This window comes from Cynoglossus semilaevis, chromosome Z (assembly GCF_000523025.1).
Source record: "Cynoglossus semilaevis isolate Cse_v1.0 chromosome Z, Cse_v1.0, whole genome shotgun sequence".
NCBI lineage: Eukaryota > Metazoa > Chordata > Actinopteri > Pleuronectiformes > Cynoglossidae > Cynoglossus > Cynoglossus semilaevis.
This window is the reverse complement of record NC_024328.1, coordinates 9,098,589-9,114,595: the sequence shown is the minus strand read 5'-3', so window position 1 is coordinate 9,114,595 and position 16,007 is coordinate 9,098,589. Positions and strand designations below refer to the sequence as shown.

Below are 16,007 nucleotides of genomic sequence, written 5' to 3'. Positions count from 1 at the left end.
ATTCCTGACAGCTGCTGTAAGGTTGGTTCAACATGTACAAGTGATGTCTTGAAAGATGTTGCAGCAGCTCAAAGTGTAGTGTACAACGATGGCTGCCTCCCAATCATAACCAAAGCAGTGCAAACCAATCTGGCAATTGTTGCAGGGGTCTCCTTTGGAATTGCCTTCTTCCATTTCATTGGAATAATCATGTCTTGCTGGTATTCTCGATACCTTACCTTTACTCACTAAAATCAAAATGGAGCATGACACAGTATACGCACTTCCATATATGCCCACATGAAGCAAGAAGGTGGAACATGAAATGAGGGATGACAAAGAACTTCACTGCCCAGGGGACACCAAGTGACAGGGTGAATACTTCACTCTGTCACACCACCATTGTGGCGGCAAATTGATAAAAGTCTAAACTTGGGACTTTTACGGTCTTTCATCAAGCGGAACAACGGAGAGAGGATACAAGAGTTGAATCTGGAAATAGGAAAATTCTAGAAGAAAAATCCAGAAAACAGGCAGTTAGGCAACATTATGGAGGACAACTGCTGCAGAAAGTCCACAATCAGAAACTCTTTCTCGACCATAGGAAGACGACCAGGGAGCCTCGCCGGAAATAGAAGTCTAAGGGAAGGGGAATATAATACATAATATGGATAAATATTGACCTATTATGATGTTTAACACTACACTATCATTTAAATGCTTTTAATATACAGGGATGTTGTGTAAATTCGTGTATCGGTAAATTTTCAATTTACTCCAGTTAGGTTTTCCGTACAAGGCTAAATATTGAAGCACATGTTGTTAGTCAAACATTTGGCCGGAGTTAGACCAGTGCTTCCCAAAACATGTTGTTAGGTGTTCTTCAAGCTAGGATATTACATGTCCAATAAATGATATCTTCCGTTATCAACATTTTGGTGACATGTATACTGGTTTCTCAACTGGTGCCAAAAATACACTTTTAATTATCTGATGATTACTATATTTATTCATCTGTGATTGAATGAAGGGTATTTATTCTTACTCGGCGTAGTATTACTGTGTTAAGACCTACAGTTTGATTTCAGTAGACATTCAGACGTGAGCTCAGATGTACATTTTATGGCGATTTTGGAACTCGCTGTGGTTGAACGTCATCCACGACTGTTCAGTCGACAAGTTCGTAAAGCTATGGTTGTCTCCCGCAACAAAGCTACTTCCATGTCTCATGTCGTTTAGGGCACGGTGTATGTTTAAAGATGACCGAAATATTGCGTAATTATATTGGAATTAATTCCAAACATAATTGTTAAAACAAAGGTAAATAAAATAAAATATACGTCTTACAACAGTTTAGTACTCTTTGTCGAGGGGAAGTTGCCTTTTGTTTGAAGAAAGAATGGAAAGTCATGTTACTCATAGAACACCATCCCTGCAGTGACACACAGTTTTGGAAATAAGAGACTGTAATTACCAAACTGTTCCGTATTTATATATACTTGAGCAAAAATCGCATGAAGGTGGCGCCAGACAGACATCGATCTCGGATTTGAATATCCTATGAGACTTGCCTAAGACTTTCTATAAACACTATTCCAAGTCTGTTATTTAGCAAAATAACGTCTACGTCTTTCATAAGCAGTTTTGGTAATAAATCTTATGTTTGTATTTTGAGTTTTGTGAAATGCATGCATGTTTACTGTACTTTAATTCTGTAAAATATATCTGCAAAATATTGTATTTTTGTTAATAAAGGATGTGATAAAACCCAACATCTGTCTTATGAAGACCAGAGCAGAGACATACAACTCATTATATAAAGTCATAGAGCTGTCATTAATAAACACTTTTCTCCTCTCAGACATACAGTGTATAAAATACAAAATGGTGATATTTCCAGGTGGAAGTCGGACTAAAAGAACAGGACAAGATGAAATTCAGAGATCCCAGACACCAACAGTGTGGTTTCCTGTCTTTAAATGACATCTTTCATACGGGAGGCCAGTCTTTGGCAATGTCTGGGTGCAGGGACTGTGGAAGCCACTGACAGTAAGCAGACAGCAGAACTGCAGGGGGAGAAAATCAGTAAAATCAGACAAAAATGGAAGGGTATATATATATATACACACACATATATATATATAGAAGTGAATGAATTAAATCCTTACATTTCTCTTCAGTCTTCCACACAGACAGCAGTAAGTCTCTGTTGTCAACTCTTTTGGCCACCAGGGGTGCCAGCAGGGCCTCTGTCCTGGGCTGTAGTCTACAACACACAGAGATGTGAATTTGCTCATTTTTATGTATAAAATATTAAATTAGATTTTATTGATACTTTCTATACTGAAAAAATTACATTTATTAATTGATAAATAAAAGAATAATGTGTAGAGTTTTTGAATGTCAGATTTATATCTATCTAAGCCAGTGGTTCTCAATTATTTTCTGTCATGCCCCCTGTTGGGGACAGCAATGGTTTCACGCCGCCCCCGCGCTCCCTTCCGACCTACACCTCAGCGAATTGAAATACTATTGAGAACCTGATAACATGTATATTTTTATCTGTACAAACCACTGTATGAGTTGCTGCCACCTAGTGACTGGAAGCTTGTTATCATTCAAGTATTACAGCAGTGGTACACTGATGTCCAGCACTGACCCTCACAGCACCTCACCACGCCCACCCTGGGAGGACGGGGGGAGGGCCCACTATTTAAGAAGAACTGATCTAAGTAGTGTTCTAAAAAAAACAACTGTACAAATCTGTGTGTGTCACTCACCTTGCCCATGACTTCACCATAATTGAGGGGTTTGAGAGGAGGTGACAACTGTGTTTCTGCAGTTTGGGGCAAACCTGCAAGAACCAATGAGCATCACTGCATTATTAGAGCTGGTGAATCTGAAACTTGTTGCTCTTCTGAATGTTGACAATATGAGACATTTCAGGGCATTTAGTTAACTACTGAAACCATCTCTCAAGGATGTCAGGATTTAAATGTTAAAAATGTAAGTAAGAAAAAAGTTTTAAAAGTCAAAGATTTATCAATAGATAAACAAACTTTATTACCTGGCCCTCAAGCAGAAACCTGGCAAACAGTTTATAGCGTTCCAGCCCCTCGGGATAATCCACCTCCACTGCTGGCAGCTGCCAACCCACGCGGACTGCAGCAGAACACAGAGGGATCTGTCATCACTCTTGGAGCAAACACATCTGTTGGTGTTGACGGGACAAGAACTTACAGAAGGTGCTGGAACGATGACACTTGATGACGCCGGTGGATGAACAGAACCATGGTACTGGTGACTCCAGAGGGGAGCTGAAGTGACAGTACTGGGGGAGAAGCTGGGGAAGCCACTCTGCTTCTGCCGCCGATACTCCTGCAACAAGGAAGATGATTGAAGAATATACTGTAGTGTATGAACAAGTTCATTTTCAGGATACAATTCTTCTGTACCTTTCATGTACATCTTTGTGGTCTCCAGGATCTCATGGTAGACCACAAAGTCGGGCAGTGTTTTGAACAGAGCAGATGAAGGATGAATGAACACTGGGTCATCCATGAGACACGTCTGTGAACAGGAATAATAAAGAAGAAGAGCTCAGTAGGAGTGATGGCACACAACATCAGTCAGAGTCCTCAGTCAGACTTGCCTTATATCCGTTCTTCCACTTAGGATCGAGCAGATCTTCCACTTGCACGCGTCGAGCCAGATGATCTCCCAGTCCGGCCAAGACGATCTGACGCAGGCAAAAGATCTGGTTCTCATTGGGTGGAGCCATCTTAGGATCCACAAAAAGTCTCACGTCTGGGCACACTGTGTTGACTGTGAGGAACCCAAAAAATGTGTCCGGATGTTGTTTTCTTCACAGCAGCTGAAATATGTGTGTAGTCGTCTGTGTTTTGTTTTTTCTTTCACTTCAGCGTTACCTGCGTTGGTCAGCTGCCCTCGGAGTTTCCTGATTTCAACCATGGCTTTGTACCTGAGGCCGTTCTCCTCGCAGAATTTGGGAGTACAGCCAGAAAATTCACAGGCACCGACAGCACCTGTCAACACAGGATGTGTTTCATTGGTCCATATTTTGATATTTATTGGCTCGGTAAAAGTTAATAACTTGTTGTATAACTTGATATTGTTATGAACATGAAGATTTAAATACTTTTTACTTCACACATTTTGAATTGAAATAACGTTCCGTGCTAGTGCTTCGGCCAATTTAGAAAAAAGCTACTGTAATTCTCTATGCCAGCAGATGTCCCTGTTTCTCCTCACAATGAATGCTTCACAAGACTCCATTTGCCCATCACTATGGTATTATGTAAATTAATTTGGTTCCATATTGTCCATATTAATAAATAGTGACATCACGTGGTTTAAGGAGTAATTGTAACAAAGATAATTGTGTGTTATATGTTGGTTTCAAACTTCAAATTTCTGATAACAAAAGTGAAACATGACTCCTCTGACCAGTGGCATCTAAATGGTAATACTCATCATTTGACACTTTTTTGTGGAGTAGACTGAAATTATATTTGGATTATAAAAGTCAGGTTTCATGTTGACATTTCATAGGGTTTTCTGTTGACAGTCTACAGTAGTCTTCAGTCAGAGCTCACCCAGCATGACCATCAGGTCTCCTAGTAGAAGTGAGGCTCCATGTCCGGCCCACAGCCTCTTCATCTGAGCTATACGGGCACGACGCTGTACGAGCTTGGAGTTCTCGTCTTCACTGCCGGCAGGTCTGCAGGGTAATAAAATATGACACAGACTTAAGATCAGGGGCCAAAAACTAAGCTTCAGTTCCAACACCTGTCAACTGATGTTATAACAGCATCAACACATCACCTGTTAAGGTCTTCGAAGATCTCACGGACCGTCATGGCTGCAACCAAAGCGATGACGTACGGCAGACAATCCTGCTGCTTCCCCAGCGCTAACATTTTAGCATACCGTGGCGCAACAGGGAAAGAAGCCATGGCTCTGCCCAGAGGAGTGATGGGGCAGCTCAACCTGGCTTTTTCCATGTCTTTGACCCTGATGTGAAGAGAAAGACATCACAAATCATAGGACAGTGGTGGGATCTACCGAGTAGATACTGTAGATGGATGGATAGATAGAGATAGATCAGACAGATAGATATATAGATATATAGATAGATAATGGATGGATAGATAGTCAGATAGATAGATGATGGATGGATGGATCTTTTGAAATTTGATAGGCTGTTAGTGTCACATGGGGCACTGCACTGGCTGAGTAGCAGCGAGAAAATGAGAGAACTTCTCTTGACTTCTCTTCTCATTTGCCCGTTACCCAAAAACTATGTCATTCATCTTCCAGGTTTTCCAGGATGTGTGGGAACCCCGCCACAACTGCAGTGGTTTAACGTGTTTGTTAACTTTTAGAGAGAAAAGCCAGCGACTGTTACCTTCCAGTGTGAGGTGGCTCTTTCAAAGCTCCCAGTGAAATCAACAGCTGCTCTGCTGCCATGAGAGCCTCCATGGATGGAGACGTGGGAAAGGGAAAATTCACCACCTGCACAAACCAGAAAGGTTCAGACTTTTTTTTTTATTCACAGCGCAGATCCTCAGTTTAGCCAGAGAGTTGTAGTTCCCCACTGGCCTTGTCTATGTTGAGATCCTTCATCTGTAGAACTAGGTCCTCCACAGGCCTGCGTGTGATCTCTGCCTCTGAGAACAAACTGAAGTCTCCAAACACTGCAGAGGAGTACAACCTGAACAGAGGCAGCAACAAACACGTGAACGTCATCGTCACAAAGAAATCATTTTGCTCACCATTTAGACTTCTGACCTGTAGCAGTGACCGGGCTCTGTTCGTCCCGCCCTCCCTGCTCTCTGATTGGCCGAGGCCTGTGACGTCCACGTGACTTTGAAAGATGACACACCGGTCACTCTGTCGTAGAAACGCTTTTTAACCCGTCCGCAATCGACCACGTACTTGATACCCGGGATGGTCAGGGATGTCTCGGCCACGTTGGTGGCCACAACGCACAGACGAGTACCAGGAGGAGGAGCCCTGAACACCTACAGCCAGAAAACACACAACTTGTTACCCTCTCCTGTGACCTTTGACCTATTCTGATCTCATTAATCCTGTGTGTTACCTTGGCCTGCTGCTCTGGAGCCAAGAGAGAATACAGAGGGAGAACATAAAGAGGATTGGAAGGATCGGCTTTCTCCTCTACACAGACGAAGAGAATTCAGAGTTAGAACCTGTGTGAAACACACACTAAACACTAAATCAGACTAATGGATCTGGACTGTGAGAGCTCACCTGCATTGTCAGGATCGTCTCCGATGTCAAGGTCGGAGCCTCCGTCCTCCTCATCATCAATCCCGGCCTCTCTGTCTTCGTCACCTTCATCCACCGGCAGAGCGGAGTAGTTGTCCAAGTCTATCTGCGGCAGAGACTAGAGACAAAGTTTTACCCGTCAGAAATATTTATCGACGATAAAATTATCCAAAGGCGTAAAATGTCACACTTACCACAGGCTTCTTGTTCTTAGACTTTTTAAACTTCTTCATCGCCTCAGCGTTCTCTGCATCGTCATCTTCACCTGGATGTAAATAATTAAAAAAAAAACAATGATATGAAGAAAAACCAGCCCCTACAGATGAGCAGCATTGTGAAGTGACACAGATGTGTGTTTCACTCACCAGCAGTCGTGCTGCTCCTCCTGAAGGGAAAAGCTTTTCTCAGCCTTCGGCACAGACCGTGGACTTCTGCCTGACCAGTCAGAAACACCAGGATGCCACCTGGAGGAGGACGACGACAAAACATTACTTTGCATTTAATTTAAATATATTTGAACTCTAAAAACATAAATAATAGCTTAATTACAAACAATCATCAGTAAAACTCTACTGTTGACAATATTAATAAGAAGTTAAATAACAATAATTAACACTGAAACATTCTGATTTTATTCCTTCAGTATAACAATTAAATGTACACTATTGACTGATTGTACTTCAACTTTGATTTTGTTACTGTGTTATCACCACCTGGGGGCAGCATGCGGTGGATCTTGCAGGTCTTGTGAAAAGCCTCTCCGGTGTAATCGTCCAGTGGGGTGCGTTTGTTGAAGTGAATTGAGACCGGGAACTGACGAGCTTCCACCTTGACGACAGGCGGAGGCGTCCGGAACAATTTCTGGTTGTCGGTGAAATCTTCTACTCTGAGAGTGGCCGACATTATCAGCAGCTTCATGGGCATTCCTTTCTGCACAGAGACACAGGGTTAATGCAGCAAGAAGAAGAATGAGGACAAAACAAGTTTAACTATAAAACGCTTCACAGTGAGAATGACCTTGTTTCTGAGGGGGACGATACGAGACAACAGTCCGATCAGGATGTCTGTGTACACACTCCTCTCGTGGGCCTCGTCTATGATGATCACACTGTATTTCTGGAGAAGGAAATCCTGCCAGGCACAAACAGAAATATAGGACCAATCACATTATTAAAAATAAAAAACAAAACATTTTAATATTTTATTTTATTGTATTTAATATTTTAAGTAGCAACTGGAGCAAAACTCCTGAACCTGAATTTTCAACATAAATTCATGACCAGTTTCTTTGGTTTTAAGTAACATTTTGAAATTCGGCTATATATAAAAAAAAAAAATCAAGCATTTCAAATAAGAAAACTTTTAATTATACGTAATTAAAACATAATAAAAAGGTAAAATATGAGACTGTTAAAATAACAATAATAAAAAATAATTTAAAAATTAAATTAAACTCAATTAAATCCATATTCACACTCTGTAAAGTGTGTGAATATGCCTTTTTTGTCTAGATTATCTTAAGCAACATCACAGGTACCTTCTGGACCTCCTTCAGCAGAACACCATCAGTCATGAACTTAATTTTGGTCTCATCAGTCACATTTCCTTCAAATCGAATCTGGTAAGACACCACCCTGGGTAGAGAGACAAAAGAGGAAGTAAATGGTTGATCTTTATTTTGGATAAATGTGTCTTGAAAATGGAGGAGATTTCCACAGAGATTAGTCTGATTTGTATGTTCTAAAACAGAAGTTTATTTATTTATGACAACTACATGGCTACACCTATTTCTGATTTTTTTTTGTTACCGTTTGGACAGGTTCATCTCCGTAGCCACTCTCTGGGACATGCTAACAGCAGCTACTCGTCTCGGCTCTGTGATGCCGATAATCCCACTTTCACTACATAAAGCAAGTGGTATTAAAAAAACACACACAGTGTCATATAACAGTTAAAACACATCTGTAGTAAAATAAATATAGAACAAAGAAGAAGGATTTACCTGGCATAACCAGCTTCATACAGAAACTGAGGAACTTGTGTTGTTTTTCCACTTCCTGTCTCTCCACAGACGATGACGCAGGGATTTTCTCTCACCGCCTCCATGATAACCTGCTCCTCTGCCAGCACAGGCAGCTTCAGACGAGCCTCCTACAGCAGCACAGAAAAACATTTAGACAAAAAACAAAAAAGAAGAACCTAACAAATACACATAACATGAACACACACCTGTATTTCCGGCAACCTGTCCACAGGTATGAAGACTGCAGGTTGAGAATCCTTAACTTGAATTTTGTCCAGGTTCTTCTCACTCTGTTCATTCTGTTCTATTTTCTGTTCTTCCATAACTTCCTGTTTGTCACATGCACCCGCAGTTACTTTATCCTCATTCATTTCTGTAGTTTTGTTAAGTTCTTCTTCTTCCTCCTCCTCCTCCTCATCGTCGTCATCGTCCGAAGTAGTAATATCACTACTTTCCCCTGCCTTCTCTTCTTCACCGTCCTCCTCTTCTTTCCACTTTCTTTTCCTGTTGGCTCCACTGAGACTGCTGATCTTTGGACCTGACTGTCCATCTTCTACTTCCTCTGACCTGAGAAGAAACAGAGGTATATCATCAAACCACTGGCTCCACTTTCACAGCTTCAGTCTTTATGTGAGATTTCACTTACTGTTTAGTCTGGTAAATCTTGTCTCCTCTTCCCAGTTTGGACGTCGTGTAAAGGAGTTTAATCTCAGACTCAGGAATCTGCACCTCAGCCAGTTTGGTCAGGATCTCTGCTCTCTGCACAGGTTAGTTTGACAAGTGAGTGGTTTTTAATCTGGTCAAAAAGACAAACCTACAGTCTTAACACATTAGGATCTAAAACAGTCTTTCACCTGAGCTTTCTTCTCCTTGCGCTCCAGCACCTTCTGCAGCTCTTTTCTCTGCCTTTTAGTGAGTGGCTTTTTGGTCGACACCGGTCTCACTGCAGCATTTTTCTTTTTCTTGCCTTTGTTGGAAGGGAGGACCAAGGCATTGCTCTCATCTACACCTTTTAACCTCGCACAATCTAAAGAAATCACAACATTCAGCAAAGACAGAGCAAAATAAGTACAAATGTAAATAAACATCTCATTAAAACTCTCACTGCACTCATTAAAACCCAATACATTATCCCCCAATAGTTTTATTTATTTATAAAGATTATAAATATATCTTTAAAAATCATTACATTTAAGTGCGATGAATATTTATGCGGGATCTAGCAACTGCGATAGATAGTTTATATTTTTAAAGGTTAGAAAATATAATAGTGTGAAGTGTCAAGTAAGTCTTACCTTCCAGTTCCAGAACAATTTCTGATTTTTCTTTTTCTACTGGTTGTTCGGGTTCATTTTGTTGTCTCCCCTTCCAGTTGTATTTCTTCCTTAGTTTTCCCATCTTAAACAGAGCTCTACAACTGATTAACCTGTAGGTTAAACACCACGAAAAGCAGAAATATTGACACGTTTTTAACCAGCAAAGCCGTGAGTCGGATTCTTATTTTCACGTCCAAATATATATGTCCTAAAACTGAAACATTACAAACCTTTTATTCCAACCATTCAACAGATAACATTAGGAATTTTAAAAGCTGGGTTGAAATGTTAAGCAGGAGCAACGATATCACGTGTAAACAACACACGAGTCCTTCGCCTTAAGCTGTCCGATAGGAACTATCGGTCTTGAAAAATAGTTCCGCAAACGAGAAACACAAGGTTAACACAAATAATACAGACGAACAGGAGGGATAAAAACAGTTCTTCAGGTAAACATAACTAATTAAATAATTGAAATCCAACTACATGCTCGAAATAACGCAAATAGTCGTGAGTCAAACAAATCTTTTATTTTTGTCAATAGGTCTACAGAAAATGTCACATAAAATTCTAATATTCAAATATGGATTAAACATTTTGTATAAGTTACAGTGACTTTTCTAGCTAATGAATTTCAGTTGTGCAGCAGCTATTTCGACAGGTCACAGAAAGTAAAGCAAGTTAAAAAAAAAGTAAGAACAAAAAAAGTTTCGTAAGAAAAGGAAGTGTATCCACATTCACTTGCACACTGTTGTCCTCAACGGATCCAAAATAAAATATGAAAAATGTGTATTAAGCAAATTTGTAAATTATTTTTACCACAGACATTTATATATGAAACTGTGCAACTGTACCAATCACAAGAGAGCTAACTGGCTAGCTATCGAAATAACTAACGAAATAGCGAAGTAATTAACTAACTAACTAACTAACTAACTAACTAACAAACAGAAGAGAACAAATATCTGTTCACATCAAAAATTGTGAACTGTACACAAATAAATATTACTGACATGAAGTCAGACGTTAACAGAGAAGAAAATGTGTTATTTAAAGGTACACAGTGAAGGATTAGCAACAGTGGTGAAGTGGTGAAGTTGGAATAGAATAGACTTTATTGTCATTGTAACCCGAGGGTACAACGAAATTGAAAGTTCAATGTTTCTCAAATATTTAAGATATTTTAATAGAGTACAGCCTCTATTAAAATACCTCAAGTATCCTGTGTGTATACTCTGTTGTGCATGTTTTCGATTATCTCCAGATATATAACATAGATTTTTTTCATATAGAAACAAATTTTAGTTTTGCCTAAAATAATATTTTATATATTATAAAGAAATGAGAAATTCAATTTGCAATAAAACACAGATCAGTAGTATTTGTTTTTCTTTATCTGTAGCCTTTCCAGTTTATTTTTAATGAAATTTGTTTTTCACAGGCCAACAACAAAAAACAAAAACAAAAACAAACAAAATGTATGTGCTATAACATAGTGTATACACCGCTAATACTACAGATCCAGCCCAAATTTGATATGATCTCCTGGGCCAAATATAATTACACTGGCGGCCAGATTTGGCCCCTGCGCCTGAGTTTGACACGTGTGCCCTCGACAAAGGTAAAGACACCTTGAAGGTCCACAACTGATTAAAAAAAAAAATCAGTTTTGCAGTTGAATATCATTTAATCATGTTCAAATCTTACAGCATGGACGTTCTTTACAAAAAGGGAGCTTTAACCTGCGGTGATGAACCACAGATCGACCTTCACTGGCTCAGAGGCTGCTGTACTCGTTCTCCTTCTGAGCTTCCTCAGCTGTGAAGCTCTCTTCCGCGGTTCTCCTTGCCTCCTTGGACAGCTTCTCAAACTTCTTCAGAAACACAACGAGAGTCACCAGCAGAGCCGCCTGCACCATCAGGAACACAATCAAACACACCTGCGCGAACAGAGCCAGGTTGCAGTACCAGTAGTGACAGGAGTCCAGCAACTCCTCCTCAGTTAAATACGTCACGAGCCGCCCTTTCAGATGGGGAGGGGAGCTGCAGTTGACTCCCAGGTGTGAATTAAGGCTCGAGGGCTGACGCAGCAGCCATGCTCGCAGGTAGAGGACGCTACAGTCACAGACCCAGGGGTTGCGATTGAGGGACACAGAGTGGAGTGCAGTCAGATCATCCAGAATTCCATTGGGGAGGGTGGTCAGCAGGTTGTTGTGGAGGAGGAGCTCAGTGGTTCCACTGGGGAAACTGGCAGGCAGCTTGGAGGAGGTGAGAGATGTGCCGCTACAGTCCACACGGGTGCCCTGACAGGAGCAAGAACGAGGACATGCTGATGAAGTCTGACCTGGGATCAGGAGGAGCAGACACAGAGGCAGAAGCCTGGACATCTTTGACATGTTTCTGGAGGAAGTAGGGAAGGACAAGGGACGTTAGAACAGCACAGAATTATTGAAATTATTATTATTTATTAATTATTATCAGTTATTTAATTATCTTGTTAGCAACTGTAGGCACAAATCAACACACGAAGTACACATAACAGTTGTTGTCTCAAGTACTTCAACTCCTAATCAGAGTTAGGTTCCTCAGTGTGAGTCGAAGTACCCACGGTGAAACACATACCATAGTTTGAAAACCACTGTGTTGGACAGTGGTTTTCAAACATTTCTGGTCGTTCCCCACTTTGAAAGATTTTCGAGCTGAACCGGCTCCCATCAACCCAACACAATTCTTGACAAAATACATTTCAAATTTATTGAAAATTTATCATTTTATAATGAGTCAAAACCAATACCATCAAATCAAATTATCAAAGTTCTAAAAGAGAAAACAAAGCCATCATCACCACGAAAACTTCCCATTTGTCATGTCTCCACTCCCCACCATTGGGCTCTGCCCTGCACTTTGAGAATCCCTGTACTAGTAGGAGTTCCATTTACACCCATCCGCTTTTCAAATGGAACATTAAAGATGAACTAACGCTTCAAGTTCATGCACATTTATATGACATGCATATTAATACAGATCATCCTACAATGCAGTAAAAATGTTAGAAGAATTTTGTTTAGTTCATTTAATTGAATCGTCCTTTAACAGTTATTTATTAGCTAAATTAAATTTCTTCTATTTCTATGTTTAAAATTCAAAGACTAGAAACTGCTGCTAAATGTGCATGAACTCAAACCATTGGTTGTTATTGTGTTGGACAACATGTGTTACCATTAACTACATGGCCAGTTAGTCCATAATGTAACACCCTAAATACTGTAATATATTTTCGGATACTATTTAGACATATTACTCTGAACGTGGTATTAAGTAAAGAAAAGTTAATATTTTTAAAGCATAAACTATAAATATTTGTAGACTCGTTTTTTCAGCCTTTCTTTCAAGTCCACAACTTTGCAAACACACGACTATGTGACATTTTTACTAATACTAATATCTAACAGCATTTAGTGATATTCCATGTTATTCTGCTTCGGTGTGAGTTATTATTAAAAGTTATAAAAATAATTTGTAATAAAGTCTGCGTGGAGAGAGTTTTACCTTCAGTGCTGCCTGTCCTCAGGAAAAGACTATTTGTGACTGACACTCCGAGATATATTGTGTGTGTGTGTGTGTGTGTGTGTGTGTATGTGAGACAGCTGTTCTTCACTGATAAACACCAATGTCAATATAAACAGTCTTGTGCTCCACCGCAAAAAGATGTATTTTTTCTTAACATTTTTCCTTAGTCTTAATCTCCGCAATTGTTCTAAAAACTCACCATTCTAGAGATAAAAAGTGTAATACTGGTCGGTGTGATACTAAATATCAATTCCTAGAAATTGTACATTTAGTTTCCTCAGCTGTCAAGGAAACAATGCCTCGTGTGGTGCAGAGGAAGACTGTCGGCCATAGATAAAGTATGGATCGGCAGAAAAGGCTCCAGATGCGATGTGTGATGTTCAGACTGTGAGAGGAAGTGAGAGGACGACACAGGAAAAAAAAAAAAAAAAAACTACGGCTGAAAACGGTGACGCCAGAGTGACGAGAAAACAAGAGTTTATTTGTAAATGGGGTACGGACGCACGCACAACGATGACACAACTCACAATTCCGATTCTAAACACGAGCATAAACACAGCGTTTACTCGTCATTTACATTTCATCTCATAGAAGCAACACTTTTGGTCATGGTGTCTAGTGAAACACACGCAGCAGTGACTACAGAGCAGTAAAAACAGGTCCACAGCTTTAAATGGGTATGAACAATGGCAGCATGCTCGCACATGCACCGACCCTCTCGTTATGTCAAAGGCTCTCTCCTTCACAGTTAGCCACTGGCAATAAGTGCGTTTTCAGCTCAGCCAGCACAGACAGAACAATGCTGGAAGATGATATGTCGACTTGCCAAATGTAAAAAAAAAAAAGTTATATGAAGGCGTCAAAGGGGGAAAGAAGGAAGTAAGAATGGACAAGAAAATAAAGTTGTTTAAAAAATAAAGAAGTCACTGTGTCACACACTCATGCATTCACGCAAACACACGTTCACATTTATATATATGTATATAAAAAGGAGCAATACAAAACATCTCGTAGCCACGTGTTCATACCCTGACAGATAATGCAAAAAAGACGAGCAGTTCATTTATAAATTAGATACACTGACTAGTAATTAAATTACTCATTATTATCATTATTATTATATGTGTTAAGACTGTTAAACCACAGAGGGAGGGGGCTCAGGGTGGGTAACACATAGTTTCAGAAAAAACCAAAAAAAAAAAAACCCTGATAAAGCAAACCTCCAAGGAAGAGTTATACAACCACCAGAGTTGACACTAAAACATGATATCCAGAGTTCAACATCTGAGGGACTTGCTGTTGTACAGAGGAGAAACAGCAGGTGGCGATAACAGCACAGCTCAGCTCAGTCAATGGAGGTGTCACTGATCTTTGTCATGCATCTGCTGCTGCATCTTATTCAGCATCTCCTGCATCCTCTTCAGCTGCACACAAAGGTCAGAGAGTATAAGTGCCGCACACACACACACACACACACACACACACACACACACTATTTCCCCCCAGTGTGGGGTAAATAGTAATATAATCTCATGCTCATACTCATGCTGAGTTTAGGTTTATTTCATTAAGATCTGTTCATTTTTTTTTTTGGTTCCCTGAATCTCATTCTTACCTTTGAGCTAATAAACTAACTAAATTTTACATGTTAGTGATTATTTTTTATTGTTATAAATCAGCATTTAGCAGATTTTTTTTTCTACTAAACATTAGCATTTCTGAGCTAACACAGCTGTCATTTGGTTAGCTAAGAAATATTTACATGGCTAAAAATAATTATTGGTTGGTATGTTTTGGAAATGTAACCATGTTGGCTAGCTTTTAGCTGCCTTGCTATATTTTATGGCTAAACGTTTTGAATACTAACTACTAATACTAATACTAAATACATAAATACGTTAGCTTACATAAATACTAAATAGTAAGTTAGTGAGCTAGTTTGACTCAAGATTGTTTTGTTAGTCGTGGTCATTGCTACATATATTAATATAGCATTTAGCTATTTTTTTAGCTTACTATGCTCTTTAGGTGGCAGTTATTTTTTCATCTTTAAGCATTTTATTTCAGCTAGTTTTGTTAGCTAGTTAAAGCTCAGTTATCGTATGATCACATTTTCTGTCGAATAAGACACAAAATACAATACATTGTACATGGTAAAGAGCTAAAAGTTGTTGGTTGAACAGTGCTCCCTGGTAGTTGCTAAATGCTAAATTAACTACATTTATATCTATGGAATTAAAGGCATCGTGAAAATAACAAAAACAACATTCAGACATTTTAAGTACACTCTGCCTGAATTCTCCACAAATCTCTTTGTACCTCCTCGTCTTTCATTTTAATGAGTTTCTCAGTGTCCACATCCGGGGTGGACAGAGGCAGGATGGGAATTGGACTCTCCATACGGTTGTCCTGAGCCAGTTTACTGAGGAGTAGAGGACAGAAAAAAAGACAAAAAAAAAAAACTGAATCCCAGACAGAGCTTTAACTAACACATGAAGCAGCCTTGTTTGTCACAGACTTGTACCTGGTCATCTCCTGTATGCACTGTGCTCTGTAGTTTTCATAGTGGACGTCACAGGTCACGTCCTTCAGGTCGTGCATGTGTGAACGAATCAGCATGTTCCTCAGTTTCACAAAATCACAGTGTGACTGGTTTTCCACTGCACAGTACAAACGTAATGAGTGAGACCAGTGGTCAGATTCAGACGCAGCGTTTGCAGCAGTGTGTTGAAGGTCAACTCACCTTCAACGATTCCCCAGGGATACAGTCTTCCTCTGACCCTCTGCCCTCGAGCCTCGACCACCGTG

At 39.9% G+C, this 16,007-nt stretch overlaps 3 protein-coding genes and 1 pseudogene across 3 annotated transcripts in view; 1 reads left to right on the top strand and 3 right to left on the bottom strand.

Annotated features, from left to right (window-relative positions):
• The window catches only part of LOC103397775 (tetraspanin-7 pseudogene), a 1,504-nt pseudogene extending 698 nt beyond the window's left edge, over nt 1-806 (top strand).
• Nucleotides 807-1,670: 864 nt separating this feature from the next.
• On the bottom strand, nt 1,671-10,009 carry dhx37 (DEAH (Asp-Glu-Ala-His) box polypeptide 37). Its single transcript, XM_008336149.3, has 27 exons — nt 9,861-10,009; nt 9,610-9,740; nt 9,169-9,341; nt 8,961-9,073; nt 8,521-8,881; nt 8,294-8,442; nt 8,100-8,192; nt 7,829-7,925; nt 7,309-7,422; nt 7,005-7,221; nt 6,657-6,755; nt 6,486-6,556; nt 6,274-6,409; nt 6,104-6,180; nt 5,791-6,023; nt 5,602-5,713; nt 5,408-5,514; nt 4,825-5,013; nt 4,596-4,720; nt 3,909-4,025; nt 3,632-3,804; nt 3,435-3,549; nt 3,220-3,357; nt 3,047-3,141; nt 2,760-2,833; nt 2,148-2,245; nt 1,671-2,045 (listed from the first exon to the last, which is right to left on the bottom strand). Exons 2-27 carry the CDS (start codon nt 9,710-9,712, stop codon nt 1,969-1,971), a joined length of 3,456 nt encoding a protein of 1,151 aa, XP_008334371.1. The 5' UTR covers nt 9,713-9,740; nt 9,861-10,009; the 3' UTR covers nt 1,671-1,968.
• Nucleotides 10,010-10,140: 131 nt separating this feature from the next.
• gp1bb (glycoprotein Ib platelet subunit beta) lies at nt 10,141-13,302 on the bottom strand. The gene is made up of 2 exons (XM_008336150.3): nt 13,179-13,302; nt 10,141-12,029 (listed from the first exon to the last, which is right to left on the bottom strand). Exon 2 carries the CDS (start codon nt 12,023-12,025, stop codon nt 11,408-11,410), a length of 618 nt encoding a protein of 205 aa, XP_008334372.1. The 5' UTR covers nt 12,026-12,029; nt 13,179-13,302; the 3' UTR covers nt 10,141-11,407.
• Nucleotides 13,303-14,114: 812 nt separating this feature from the next.
• The window catches only part of septin5a (septin 5a), an 11,478-nt gene continuing 9,585 nt past the window's right edge, over nt 14,115-16,007 (bottom strand). Inside the window, exons 8-11 of the mRNA XM_025053410.1 lie at nt 15,943-16,006; nt 15,724-15,859; nt 15,519-15,621; nt 14,115-14,623 (exon numbers count right to left, since the gene is read on the bottom strand). Coding sequence (XP_024909178.1) covers nt 14,561-14,623; nt 15,519-15,621; nt 15,724-15,859; nt 15,943-16,006 — 366 coding nt within the window. The 3' untranslated portion in view covers nt 14,115-14,560. The remainder of the gene's footprint in view (nt 14,624-15,518; nt 15,622-15,723; nt 15,860-15,942; nt 16,007) is intronic.

Bases quoted from the DNA above. Each gene is read 5' to 3' on its own strand.
- dhx37 (XM_008336149.3), bottom strand. From the start codon at position 9,712: ATGGGAAAACTAAGGAAGAAATACAACTGGAAGGGGAGACAACAAAAT. The intron at 8,443-8,520 runs GTGTGTGTTCAT...GTGCTGCTGTAG, and splicing joins ACAGGTTGCCGGAAATACAG to GAGGCTCGTCTGAAGCTGCC. The intron at 5,014-5,407 runs GTAACAGTCGCT...TCTTCACATCAG, and splicing joins GAGCCACCTCACACTGGAAG to GGTCAAAGACATGGAAAAAG.
- gp1bb (XM_008336150.3), bottom strand. From the start codon at position 12,025: ATGTCAAAGATGTCCAGGCTTCTGCCTCTGTGTCTGCTCCTCCTGATC.